Genomic DNA, 14844 nt, shown 5'->3' with positions numbered 1-14844 from the left:
GAATGTGTGGATATCCTGCGACACTCAAAACAGATGCTGACATCAACTCCAAAACTGGACAGATCAGCTTTCAGGAAAAGAGAGCGGATGAGGGTATGTCTACAGAATATATTAATTGATGAAAACTTTATTCATTACTCGCGGTTTTACGTAAATTATTATACATAAACTGTGTTTACCAATAATTTAGCTTAAAAACTTTTTTTTTTTTCAATCATTCAAGTACATTCGGGTAGTCTTGTGTAATGCAGTATTTGGTGTCTATTTAGGTATGGTTAACCTGAGTGCTGAAATCGTGGAAAAATATATGTTCTTAGCGCGCCTGAAATGGGCTGTCTGCAATCTCAAAGTGCATGTTGTTGCCAAATGTATTTCATATGCTGTAAACCTAGTTCATAGTTGTTAGTTTCCTTTAATGCCAAACAAACACATACCAATCGTTGGTTAGAAGGCGATCGCCGAATTCGCCCTCGCTTTCTCCCGTGTCGCTGGCTGTCGTGTCGTTTTCGTCGGTTTCGCTTGCATACGGTTCAAACTGATATGGCTCAATAGCTTCAGTTTCTTCTTCAATTTCGTTTTCGCTACCTGCCTCCACACTACAACCATCCGTTTCAATACATGCGTAATCTGTTGAATCGCGTAAGCCGCTGAAAATCCGAGTCTGAATCCGCTATACCTTGCTGTTCTATCCACCATGTTTGTTTGTATTGGCATCACTGTGTGACGTCACAGGAAAATGGACGGGTGTATATAACGATGGTTAAAATCAGGCACTTTGAAGCTTTTTTTAGGGATATTGCGTGATGGGTAACATTTTGAAAAAAACTTCAAAAAATAAAATAAGCCACTGGGAACTGATTTTTAATGGTATTAACCCTTCTGAAATTGTGATAATGTTCCCCTTTAAGGCAGGATTTCCCTTTGATGTAACTGAATGTGGCGCATCACAACGACTAAATCATGACCGCAGCACCTTAAAAATAGGGGTTTTCTACGTGAAATCCAATAAATTAATATAATGCATTGTAGCCTCCAGAAGAAGTAAAACGTCAGACGCTCGCTATTTTTTAACTTTTATTGAGAATCTTATAACAGGCGTCCCATTTACAACAGGTTTTGCCCTCCCGGGCAAAGACTTTGTGCTTCCCCAGACACACAACCCCACTTCCTCATTCTCCACCAATCCGCTTTCAGGCACGGTCGGTGTGTTTGAGATCATGGGGAAAATAAACAAATCAAAACCACATAAACATAAAACAATATCACCAGCGGGTAACGCCCCTAACCACATCCCCCACAGGTATTTTTGCAATCTAGGGGTACTCAACAGTACAATACAATAATCTCAATATTGTGCCACTGTGATAGGATTGACAGTATGTTTTGGATTTTTTTCAAAGGGACCGTAGTCAGACCAATGTGGTCTGTAAATGATTCAAGGCCGCTAATATTACACCACCTTAGGCGCACTCACCCTTTATAGCAGTGCTTTTCAAACTGTGGTACACGGGCTGCATTTAGTGGTACCCTAATGAATCACTTAATATTCAAACATAGTGTTACTGTTCAAACTGTGTGCAATGTTACAGAGGCCAAAAAGATTCCATATACTTGTTAATTTAAATCATCTGTCTTGTTGTAATAAACACTTAGGTCTACTACATACTGTATTTTAATATCGCTCATTATGATGGTACTTGGAGAGCTAAGTGTTTCCTGAGGTGGTACTCGAAACAAGTTTGAAAACCACTGCTTTAAAGCACAGTTGTAACTTCCAGGCACTAAACCTGCAGAAAATAGTTCTTCCCAGGTACTCACGATAAACGAAGGAACAGTGTAAAACAGTTACTGTTCCAGCAACAAAGCTATTTAATTGAGCACATTAAACTTTAGTTTGCTTGTTGATGATTTTTTTTTGGTTTTGTATTGTGTAGTTATATTTATATGGTAACTAATATTCTGAGACTGTAAATTGTTTGCTTGTTGATGATTTTTATTTGTTTCTGTATTGTGTAGTTATAATGACATGCTTTAACTTGTAATTTGTATTGAGTTTGTGGACCCCAGGAAGACTAATGGGTTGTTGTGGCAACCAGCTAATGGGGATCCTTAATAAAAATTTTAAAAAAATCACACTTACAGGCTGTGCTCTCGTCAAAGACTTCAAAGGTTATTTTTTGTCAATCTTAGCACAATGACCCACTATGTTTGTGAAGCTGCTTTACCTTCATCATTAAAAATACTCTAAACGCTTTACAAAGTACAAAGGAAAAAGATAAACATACCTAGTATGACTTAAGAAGTCAACAATATCTAATATTTCTTCTGCCAAGTGACGTATATTGTGTGTCTGCTGTTTGTTCATTTGGCATAGAACTTGGTTAAAAGATTTTAAAGTACTTTTTGAACACATTAACAAATCGTGATAATAATGATAACCGTGATAACATTTTCATATTGTTACATCCCTGTTTCTATGACTAGGCGCTGGGGTTGTCCCGATACCAATATTTTGGTAATGGTACCAAAATGTATTTCGATACTTTTGTAAATAAAGGGCACCACGAAAAATGGCATTATTGGCTTTATTGTAACAAAAAATCTTAGGGTACATTAAACACATGTTTCTTATTGCAATCAAAGAACAATTTGGTCCTTAAATAAAATAGTGAAAATAATAGACAACTTGTATTTTAGTAGTAAGTAAGCAAACAAAGGCTCCTAATTTAGCTGCTGACGTATGCCAGTGTTTCCCACACATTCATTTATTTGTGGCGGCCCGCCACGAAAGAATTACGTCCGCCACAAATTGATTTTTCGGCTTTTGACTCGCTCGACCGCTCATAAAACCAATGGGACTGTCTGTGAATGTACCTTGTAGTTACAACTCCGGTGCAGTAGGTGGCGGTAGCCTACTATGCATTGTAACTCCGCCAATAGCAGTTAATTCACCTGGTGGGCCAGAAGAAGAAGAAGAAGACGAAGACGGACGGACGGGATCAAAATACGAGGGTAATATAGGTTATAGGTAGATAGGTTATAACTGCATCGCTCGCAGCTTGTCATATATTTAACGTTAATCCGCGATTTCACCGAGCGTTTCACTGACGGTGAGCAGCCTGACGCTGCTTCATTAACACCGCCGCTGTTTGACTCGGGGGCCGGGGCAGACGCACGTAATAACAATCACCTGTTTTCATACCGACGAGCTAACGTGTCCAGGTTATAACCCTGTTGTCAATAAACACACATGGAGACGGTGCTTCAGATACTACATTAATACTCAAGCTAAAATGTCCACTGTAGCATGTGAATGCAATGAAAAGAATAAAATCTGAGCCAACCAGCTGTTAAAATGTTGTCCAGGTTAATGTTTTGGCCATTAAAGGCCCTTCATTTCAAGATTTCAACTGTGATCGGGCTTTAAACAGGTGGCTGACCTGTTCAGATGGGTGTAACTGCTACTGGTCAAATAATGTGAAATAGCATTTAATTTTACATGTATGCAATGCCATTGAAATGTAATTGTAAATAATAATAAGAAATACTGTGTAGTGTTGTAAATAGTCAACGGGAATAATTTTAGTTAGATATAAGCCATGAGCACTACACAGCCAGAAAAAAACCTAGGCAGGACAAGTAAAAATATTGGGGCAAGTAGATTTGAGAAGTCGGGCAAGTAGAAAAATTAGGGCGGAGGGAACAGGTGAGACTCAGCAAACACTGAAAAATAAAGCAGGGTCAGATCAGAAATGCACTTTTCTAATGAAAAGGGTCCTAATTTATATTCTTATGTGCCTTATAGAGAGGACCACGACAAAACAGAGCGACTAGCTCCAGTGCGACCTGTTCAGCAGCAGCAGGAAGAGGAGGAGGAGGAGGAGGAGGAGGTTGACTGACTGTGGCAGGACACCTCTGCCTCTGTTTCACTTTATGTTGCTGGTAAATAATATGGTTGTAGTAGTAGGCTAAAGTTAAATTATTTAGTATGCACTAATTAAAGGGGCATAGCTTTAAGAGACATTTTAGCTTTTATATTTTATAAGATATATTTTTTGTAAGAACCACAATTAATAAATATATTTCAGTGAATAACTAATTGTTAAAATCTGTATATAAATATGTACATAAAGTGTTGTAATTATATTCCAACTCCACGTTCTTCTTGGTCATCGCCGCTGCCGCCGCCACCCCCCGCCCCCCGACCACACCACCACAAATAGATGCCTGCCCTGTGGGAAACACTGCGTATGCAGTAACATTTTTTGTCAAAATTATGAGGGACAAGCTGTAAAAATGTATTATTAATCCACTTGTTCATTTACTGTTAATATCTGCTTATTTTCCGTTTCAACATGTTCTATCTACACTTCTGTTAAAATGTAATAATCACTTATTCTTCTGTTGTTTGGATACTTTACATTCGTTTTGGATGATACCAAGTATTTACAGGATCATACATTAGTCATATTCAAAGTCCTCATGTGTCCAGGGACATATTTCCCGAGTTTATAAACACAATATGATTTTTTTTTTTAAAGATTTTGTGAAAATAAAAAAGATAGATGTAATCATAGTAGTATCGACTAGATACGCTATCGTGTTTTATGTTGCACGATTGCACCAAGAAAAATTAGTCTGTGAACCCGTTCTCAAACAATGGCAATAAAAACTATTCTGATTCTGATTCTATTATACTTGGTATCATTACAGTGGATGTCAGGTGTAGATCCACCCATGGCGTTTGTTTACATTCAGGCGCGCTAGCTTTTGTTAGTGGTGACGTCTGTGAGCTGTTGTATCCTCCTACGGTGTGTAGTGACGCATGTTTAGCTATTCCTCGTCCTGCAGGGATGATACTTGTAAGAAACTCACTTTATTTGTCGCCATGGAGGCGAGGATTAGTGATTTAGAAGTAGTTAAAACACTGCCGACTGCGGATGGATGTTAGCTGGTAGCTAGCTAGCCATGTCTTAAAGCACCTCTTCCTGAGGGCGTTTGGGTGTTATAACTTCACCATTATCTTTACGTTATCTCTTATGTTTGACAGCATCGCGAGATTCTGTGTTGCATGTGTATTTCAAAATGGCTGACGTGGAAGTCTTCATCAATAAAAATGTACACACCAAAAGTGAAAATACAAACGCCAAAAAATGTAATGGTTGAGCGACTCTATTGTCGGATCGTAAGGTTGATTACCGAGAGATGTTGTCACATTCCTTGTGTACCGTAGTTTTCGGACTACAAGCCGCTACTTTTTTGCAACGCTTTGTATCTATGGCTTATAAAACGGCGTGGCTAATTTATGGATTTTTCTTCGCTAACGGCCATAATGTTTTGTATTCAACAAATAGTTTTTTATATCACACGACACTGAAAGGGTGTGTTATTGTTTGTGCTATGGTGCCATTTTTTGGACGAGTTCGCCCACTGCAGGTGCTGCAGGTTGAAAAAGTACTGCCGGTTTCGTGCCTTGAGCCGGAAGTATAACCGCCCACGGCGTTTCTACTCGTATGGATTCTTCATCACTCCAAGCAAAATTATGCCTATTACCTGACACCTGACATGTTAGCTACTTTTCTTTGTTTATAATGTCTATTTTCTATTTCCTGCTGGATCTACTCTCTATTTTATGCTGCTGCTGTCGTATATACTGTAATATTGTACATGTGTTGTATATATGTTATAGACATAATATAATATATCTGTATATATATTATTCTGTACACATATTATGTATATATTTGTATATATGTTAGATTTTTTATCGCTATATTAGTCTATTTATACCTGCATTGTCCTTTCCATCCTTACACTTTCAATCATTGTAACTGAGCTACTGTGTTGAACAATTTCCCTTGTGGATCATTAAAGTTTGTCTAAGTCTAAGTCTAAAATAAGTAAAACAATTCTTACATACTAAACTGTGTGATGTCTGTAGGAATGTTTTTATGCATATGTGTACGTGCTATCACAATGTAATGAAGCTATCGTTGTTTGCATTAGCTAATATGCTGTGTGTCTGTGTTAGTATTATTAATTTACAATGGGTTTTTTAAAATATTGTTTCAGTTTCACAAATTCCTCACTAAATTCACCAAAACGTCAACGCGGAGTTATTGAGTCAGTTTAGCTGATTGGAGAGCTAGCTTGCGCAGCTAGTGGGTCCATGACGACGACTTCTGTTTTGTTTGGTCAGCCGTTTTACAGACACAGTTTGGAAAATAAACATTTACAAAATATTTCGTATCGGCATATATCTGCAGCTTATAGTCCGGTGCGGCTAATACATGCATCCATCCAACCATCCATTTTCTACCGCTTATTCCCTTCGGGGTCACGGGGGGCGCTGGAGCCTATCTCAGCTACAATCGGGCGGAAGGCGGGGTACACCCTGGACATGCAAAAATATTTATTTCTTCCAAAATGTTGTGCTTAAATACCTGGGCGTTCTGTAGCCCCGAAAATATGGTCATCTTTTTCTGATATTATGACAATGCAAAGGTTGTCTGTACCTCCTCCCTCTTGAGCTTCTCTCTTTTCCTGATGAGCTCCAGCAGCAGACGCGCTCGCTCCAGGTCGTGTCGGAGGCGGTGCCACTGCTTCAGCTGCTCCTTCAGCGCTTTGTGAGTCTCTTTACGATCCTGAAGAGCGCGTGGGAGGAACCGTTTTTAAAAAAAATACGCTGACAGATAAGGTGACATCAACTAAAACGCTCGCGTCTAAGCACCACTCACCGCTTGCTTGGACTTGGGCACCTGCGGGTGGGCCTGCAGGCGGCGGATCAGCGGCACGTTGTTTCTGGACTGCCTCTTCAGGACCCAGTAGCTCAGCACATGCTCGACGAAAGGACGCTTCCTCTGAACAGCTACTTGGTTCAGGATGGTGTCGAAACTGACGCAGACAAGACAAGGAAGGATCATTCTGTCACATGGATCTCACATGACTGATAATTATTGTGCATTCCTAATATTCAGTAATCTCCCCTACCTTGAAGCAGTGATACTCGGGCCGGAGTTGCTCGGAGCCTCAGGTTCAGCCTCTGGCTCAACTCGTTTAGGCCTCTTTTTTTGCCAAGACTTGGCCCTGGCCCTGCCTCGCCTGATCTTCTTCTTGTGACAGGCGCCGTTTTTCCGGTGCGCCTCCTCGTAGATGTTGAGCGGCCGGCGGTCGCAGCCGTCGGGCGTGTGGCTGCAGCAGTACGCCGTCTTTTTCACGGAGAAGGTGGCGGCGCCAGACACCGTCACATCCTTGACAGGCTCCATCTTCATGAAGAGGCCGGCCTTCTGGGCACAGCTGACGTGGAAGGCGGCGTAACAGTTGATCTTGTCGCACTGGATGCACGCCCCCGCTCCTTTCTCCTTACACAGGTAACATGTCAGTTTCCAGCGGGCGGGCGGGATGTTCCGCACACCATCAATAGGCTCGATGAAAACCGTATCCGAGAAGCCCACCTCAGGCACCCACAGGGCACAGGCCACATGGCCCCAGCGGTCATCGTCCGTCTTCTTCAGGGCGCCGCCTCGATTTGGGCAGAAGACGCACTCGGCCGGCCGCGACGGACACTGAAGGCAGTGGCGACAGAGCCACTGGCCTTCCGGGATGTACGGCACACCGTAGCACTCCTGATGCACTGCGATGTTGCAGGAGTCACAGAACAGGATCACGTTGCTGTCTGCTCCGTCTCCGTCCATGCAGACGCAGCAGACAGCGTCCTCGTCAACCAGTGCCCGAAGGTCGCTCTGACCCTGCATGACCAGGTACGACTCCTTCTCAAAGCGGTCCATGAGGAACTCAAACAGATTGTTAGACACCTGACTGATGCCCTCGCTCTTCCTCTTCTCGTTGAGAAGCTCCAGCCAGGCGTAGTCCTCCTCGTCCATGTCATACTCCACTTCCTCATCCATCTCCTCCGCTGTCCGCTCTGTGAACTTGTAGTACGGCGCTGGCCTTTTCGGGACCACTGGTAGATTGTACTCCACAGTCCGAACCTGGGGTTCTAGCAGGCCGCTGGGGCTAGCTTGGCTGCCACTGGGCGGTGCAGTCAACGTTGTGCTCTTCTTCTTTTTCTGCTGGTTATTTTTGAGGCGCACAGAGCGCACCAGAACTTGTTGGGGCTTCTCTGTGTTTTCTTTGTTGCTGTTGCACTCCATGATCTCCTGAGCCGTGGGGTCGTCATCAGTGATAATGTCCAGCTTGTCGTAGATGCTCAGTCGGTGGACACGGCCGTCCACCTCCAGCTCCACCATCCGCTGAGCCTGCGCGTACGTCAGGGTCTCCCGGTTTGGCGAAGGTTTGATGGGCGACGAGTCCCTTTTCAGCGCCACCGGCCGCTGATGTCGAGCTTTCTTCTTCATGCTGAAGCCGTGAGAACCCTGTAAAGTAGAGCAATAAATCGGGTGGGTGTGTTAGGTCGAGTAGCAGCACAGAGTGAAGTTGACATGTCCGAGATCGCTATCAGGGTAACTATTGAGGCCTGTCAGCCACTGGGGCTGGGGGAGGGGACGCCTGTGATTCAGCTGTGTGCATTTGCAACATAGATTAGTGTTGGTCGTACACCTGGACAACAATGACCATAAATTCCTAACACTCGGGTTTCCTGGTGGAACAGGAAATCCTTGCTATCCTAGTCAATTAATGTTTGTCCTTCTGGTGCAGAGGGCGCCTTAAAGGGGAACATTATCACCAGACCTATGTAAGCGTCAATATATACCTTGATGTTGCAGGAAAAAGACCATATATTTTTTAACCGATTTCCGAACTCTAAATGGGTGAATTTTGGCGAATTAAACGCCTTTCTAATATTCGCTCTCGGAGCATCGGGAAGAAATCCACCATTTTCTCAAACACTGAGTCAAATCAGCTCTGTTATTTTCCGTTTTTTCGACTGTTTTCCGTACCTTGGAGACATCATGCCTCGTCGGTGTGTTGTCGGAGAGTGTAACAATACGAACAGGGACGGATTCGAGTTGCACCAGTGGCCCAAAGATGCGAAAGTGGCAAGAAATTGGACGTTTGTTCCGCACACTTTACCGACAAAAGCTATGCTACGACAGAGATGGCAAGAATGTGTGGATATCTTGCGACACTCAAAGCAGATGCATTTCCAACGATAAAGTCAAAGAAATCTGCCGCCAGACCCCCATTGAATCTGCCGGAGTGTGTGAGCAATTCAGGGACAAAGGACCTCGGTAGCCCGGCAAGAAATGGCGGCAGTTTGTTCCCGCAGACGAGCGTGCTAAACCCCCTGGATGTCTTGGCTCACACCGTCCCGAAGATGATCAAGAGAAGAATATCGACCCTAGCTTCCCTGGCCTGCTGACATGAGCGTATGTCTACAGAATATATTAATTGATGAAAATTGGGCTGTCTGCATTCTCAAAGTGCATGTTGTTGCCAAATGTATTTCATATGCTGTAAACCTAGTTCATAGTTGTTAGGTTCCTTTAATGCCAAACAAACACATACCAATCGTTGGTTAGAAGGCGATCGCCGAATTCGTCCTCGCTTTCTCCCGTGTCGCTGGCTGTCGTGTCGTTTTCGTCGGTTTCGCTTGCATACGGTTCAAACCGATATGGCTCAATAGCTTCAGTTTCTTCTTCAATTTCGTTTTCGCTACCTGCCTCCACACTACAACCATCCGTTTCAATACATGCGTAATCTGTTGAATCGCTTAAGCCGCTGAAATCCGAGTCTGAATCCGAGCTAATGTCGCTATAGCTTGCTGTTCTTTCCGCCATGTTTGTTTGTGTTGGCTTCACTATGTGACGTCACAGGAAAATGGACGGGTGGTTAAAATCAGGCACTTTGAAGCTTTTTTTACGGATATTGCGTGATGGGTAACATTTTGAAAAAAACTTCGAAAAATATAATAAGCCACTGGGAACTGATTTTTAATGGTTTTAACAATTCTGAAATTGTGATAATGTTCCCCTTTGACGACGACAGTTCCCTTCTCTGATCCAGATCCTAAACTTGGTTTAGCGAACATTGTGCGAGTGCCCTTTTTTGATAACTTTAATAACGAAATGAACAACGGAACAGACAATTCAAGGCCGTCAGGCAACATGCTAACCCAAAGAATTGTTCAGAACGTCAACAAACGTGTTCAGAATTCACCACTAAACAAATAAATACAAGTCATAAAGCGCAGTGTGTCAGTCACATGTTAGTCTTGTTCGGCTTCTTGGGTTTTGTGCATTGTTGCCAATAACCCTGAACACTTTTTAGTACTGCATGTGACTGCCATTAGGGTTGGGTATCGAGTATCGATTGAAACCGGGACTAACTTTCCGATTCTGAAAGGTCACTGCACACATAGTCTAAAGACTGCATCCCTTTTCAGAGGTGGAATCTCCAACATTTAGAGGTTAGTTAAGCAATAACGTTAGAGCTAAGCTAATTGATACTGGGCTAAACAGTAACTGCAACATTACATGTTTGTTTATGTTTGCAGGGATATGGTGAAAACTCTCAACCCAAAATACATACCACCTTCCAGGGACTACCTGTCAAACACATTGATCCCGGTGTTGTACCGAAATCTGTTACCCATCGGAATTTGTAACTCCAGGTGGCGATGTTCCCATGGCGTTTGTTTGATGGTTAAACGGCAAGCCCAAAGAGGAGGAGAAGAAGAACGCTTGCGTAAATGGCGTAAACTATCCTTAATGCTGAAACGTCAGTTGTCAGAATATCAGCATTAATAAATTACACATATACATGTATAGCCTTGTCTATATTGGAAAATGTATGTGTGTGAGAGAGAATCAACAGCTGATACAATGGACTCATACTATAATGAAAGTAAGTCATTGATTTCCAGAATATGTGTAATTTATTAATGCTGAAATTCTGACAACTGACGTTTCAGCATTAAGGATAGTTTACGCCATTTACGCAAGCGTTCTTCTCCTCCTCTTTGGGCTTGCCGTTTAACCATCAAACAAACACCATGGGAACATCGCCCCCTGGAGTTACAAATTCCGATGGGTAACAGATTTCGGTACAACACCGTCAGGCAACATGCTAACCCAGGGGTCGGCAACCGTGCGGCTCTTTAGCGCCGCCCTAGTGGCTCTCTGGAGCTTTTTCAAAAATGTATGAAAAATGGAAAAAGATGAGGGGAAAAAATATATATTTTTGTTTTAATATGGTTTGTGTAGGAGGACAAACATGACACAAACCTCCCTAATTGTTATAAAGCACACTGTTTATATTAAACATGCTTCACTGATTCAAGTATTTGGCGAGCGCCGTTTTGTCCTACTAATTTTGGCGGTCCTTGAACTCACCGTAGTTTGTTTACATGTATAACTTTCTCCGACTTTCTAGGACGTGTTTTATGCCACTTCTTTTTCCGTCTCATTTTGTCCACCACACTTTTAACGTTGTGCATAAATGCACAAAGGTGAGTTTTGTTGATGTTATTGACTTGTGTGGAGTGCTAATCAGACATATTTGGTCACTGCATGACTGCAAGCTAATCGATGCTAACATGCTATTTAGGCTAGCTATATGTACATATTGCATCATTATGCCTCATTTGTAGCTATATTTGAGCTCATTTAGTTTCCTTTAAGTCCTCTTAATTCAATTTATATGTCATGACACACTATCTGTATGTAATATGGCTTTTAATTTGTTGCGGCTCCAGACAGATTTGTTTTTGTATTTTTGGGTCCAATATGGCTCTTTTAACATTTTGGGTTGCCGACCCCTGTGCTAACCCAAAGAATTGTTCAGAACGTCAACAAACGTGTTCAGAATTCACCACTAAACAAATAAATACAAGTCATGGAGTGCAGTGTGTCAGTCACGTGTTACAGTCTTGTTCGGCTTCTTGGGTTTTGTGCATTGTTGCCAATAACCCTGAACACTTTTTAGTACTGCATGTGACTGCCATAGATCACAAATTCCAGAGAATGTCGTGGCTTTAGTTTTGGATTCTAATACCTCCCCTTTTACTTGGCCCTTGCGGGTTTTTTTTGTTGCACGTCTCATCATAACGGCCATGAAAGAAAGAAATGCATGTTTGTGCTGTAGTGCTGCATGATTCTAACGCATACTTGCCAACCTTGAGACCTCCGATTTCGAGAGGTGGGGGGCGTGGTCGGGGGTGGGGTGAGGGGCGTGGTTGGGGCCGTGGTTAAGATATATATAAAAAATACTTGACTTTCAGTGAATTCTAGCTATATATATTTTTTTTTATTACATATATATATAAATATATAATAAATTATTATTTATGTATATATATATATATATATATATATATATATATATATACATAAATAAAAGAAATACTTGAATTTCAGTGTTCATTTATTTACACATAAACACACACATAACACTCATCTACTAATTGTTGAGTTAAGGGTTGAATTGTCCATCCTTGTTCTATTCTCTGTCACTATTTCAGAACACACACATTATACAAATATACATTATAAAATCAATAAGACAACGGGAGCTCTAATTTGGGAGTCTGAATTAGGATCAGAAGTTCCTATATAAACATTGCGTACTCAAGTCGCCATTTTGTATTGATTACTGCAGCTGTGCACTGGATTCATTCACAAATACAAACTACAGCTCACAAACACTTCAGAGTTAGGCTCCACCATCAGAATAATAATAATAATAATAACTGGGATTTATATAGCGCTTTTCTAAGTACCCAAAGTCGCTTTACATGTAGAACCCATCATTCATTCACACCTGGTGGTGGTAAGCTACTTTCATAGCCACAGCTGCCCTGGGGTAGACTGACGGAAGCGTGGCTGCAATTTGCGCCAACGGCCCCTCCAACCACCACCTATCATTCATCATTCAATTCACCGGTGTGAGTGGCACCGGGGGCAAAGGGTGAAGTGTCCCGCCCAAGGACACAACGGCAGCGATTTTTGGATGGTATGAGGCGGGGAGCGAACCTGCAACCCTCAGGTTTCTGGCACGGTTGCTCTACCCACTATGCCATGCCGCCCCGAATGTGTACTTAAACTTATAAAGGTCACATGGATATTATTCAGTGAGTTGATTCACCAAAACTAACCTGTTATACAGGAGGAAAAAGCACACAGGACGTTTCAATTGTTCACAGACTGGTCGCGCTCATCAGAATGACAAGACACATCCGGTCTGCAGGTGATAGCATTCAATTGGGAAGAAACGTCCTACTGACCAATGTGAATACTGATAAATGTGGAATGACAGCTCCAAAAACGAATTCAAACCACAAAATAAAAAAAATTAATCAACACAAAAATGTGACACATTATGGGTGGGTCACATATGCATGTACAGTAGATGGCAGTATTGTCCTGTTTAAAAGTGTCACAACATTGCTGTTTACGGCAGACGAACTGCTTTACGGTAGACGAAATGCTGTTGTGTGTTGTTACCGCGCTGGGAGGACGTTAATGAAACTGCCGTACAATAAACCCACATAAGAAACCAAGAACTCGCCCTCGATCATTAGCTGTTTAAATTGTGGGAAAGCGGACGTGTGAACAGGTTGTCAACACGTCACTCAGGTCCGCATGGAGCTAGAGGGGGCGTGGCCTCCAGCTCCGACTGAATTTCGGGAGATTTTCGGGAGAAAATTTGTCCCGGGATGTTTTCAGGAGAGACGCTGAATTTCGGGAGTCTCCCGGAAAATCCGGGAGGGTTGGCAAGTATGTTCTAACGCGAACTTTAAAGCACTACTCGGCGTCAAGCGGCAGGGAGTTGTCAGCTGAATGTGGAGCGCAGAGGCGTTGACATCGACACCGGATGAATGGGACAAAAACGCCGACGACAGTGATCCTCCCTGCGGTGCATTTAGCTCCACTGCAGCCGCTGATTTCCCCCCGACTGAATGTGGTCAAGCGACTGCTAGCCGTGGCTAACGTCCGCCCGGCTAAACGTGTGCAACAGCAATGGGGTTTTTAGATCAAAGCGTGGCTAGGATCAACCTCTGCAACGTGTTCAATGGAAAGAACCGATTGCGTGTTTTGTACGACAACAAAAATGTTTATATTTAACACCCCGTCCACAGTTAGCTTGTTAGCAACACGGAGCAGAGGGGGAGGAAACATGGCGACTATCAACACGAAAGCTGCCTGGGCTTTAAAAAAGTTGTCACATGTCCAGAGACGTACGCCTCGTTTCCCACCAGACCCACTGCCGCGGAGTGGGAAAGTGACATTTAAAGTGGGATTCAGCACAAAAGGTTAAACTTACCTCAGTATTTTCAAGAATGTGGCTTCTGAGCGGAGCAGCAATGGCGGCGCGGCCTGCGGAGCGGAGCGCCAGTTAAATCCGCATCCAGTCCGCTGGCGGTTCACGCTGGGCCGAATGAACCGTGGAAGTGGCCGCCAAGTATCCAGGGTGACCGGGAGGCTTCAGGGGGGGAGGACAATTCCGCCGGAACGGATCTCAATCGATCAAGACCGTTGCAGTGCCCCGCCGCTCAGGCCGAGCCTGTCTTCCCCAACAACAATGCGGCTGTGACTCCGACTCCCTGCGTCATGACGTCACGCGTACGAACCCAAACCCCGGAAGTAGAGCCAGGACGTTTCCACAACAATCTCCACTCTAAAAATGTAGTGACATGCTAACATTGTTGTGGTCAACATCACTCTTTTTAAAAAAACGGACTTTATTGTTACATGAATAAAATATGATTCATGGCAGTAAAACATTTAATATACACAAAAACACTTAAAACAATGTTTGCCATTAAGACATACTTGCCAACCTTGAGACCTCCAATTTCGGGAGGTGTGTGTGTTGGGGAGGCGTGGTTAAGAGGGGAGGAGTATTTTGACAGCTAGAATTCAGCAAGTCAAGTATTTCATTATA

The 14844-nt window shown here is 43.0% G+C and overlaps 1 protein-coding gene across 2 annotated transcripts in view; it reads right to left on the bottom strand.

Annotated features, from left to right (window-relative positions):
* The window catches only part of LOC133572037 (bromodomain-containing protein 1-like), a 28099-nt gene extending 13270 nt beyond the window's left edge, over positions 1-14829 (bottom strand). For both annotated transcript variants that reach the window (XM_061924662.1, XM_061924663.2), the window contains exons 1-4: positions 14224-14829; positions 6991-8375; positions 6738-6894; positions 6516-6644 (exon numbers count right to left, since the gene is read on the bottom strand). In XM_061924662.1, the coding sequence (XP_061780646.1) occupies positions 6516-6644; positions 6738-6894; positions 6991-8357 (1653 nt within the window). In that variant the 5' untranslated portion in view covers positions 8358-8375; positions 14224-14829. The remainder of the gene's footprint in view (positions 1-6515; positions 6645-6737; positions 6895-6990; positions 8376-14223) is intronic.
* Between the last annotated feature and the right edge of the window lie 15 nt (positions 14830-14844).

Source organism: Nerophis lumbriciformis, linkage group LG29 (assembly GCF_033978685.3).
Source record: "Nerophis lumbriciformis linkage group LG29, RoL_Nlum_v2.1, whole genome shotgun sequence".
Lineage (NCBI taxonomy): Eukaryota > Metazoa > Chordata > Actinopteri > Syngnathiformes > Syngnathidae > Nerophis > Nerophis lumbriciformis.
Note: the sequence above shows the minus strand (reverse complement) of the source record. Positions and strands in the feature narration are given on the sequence as shown.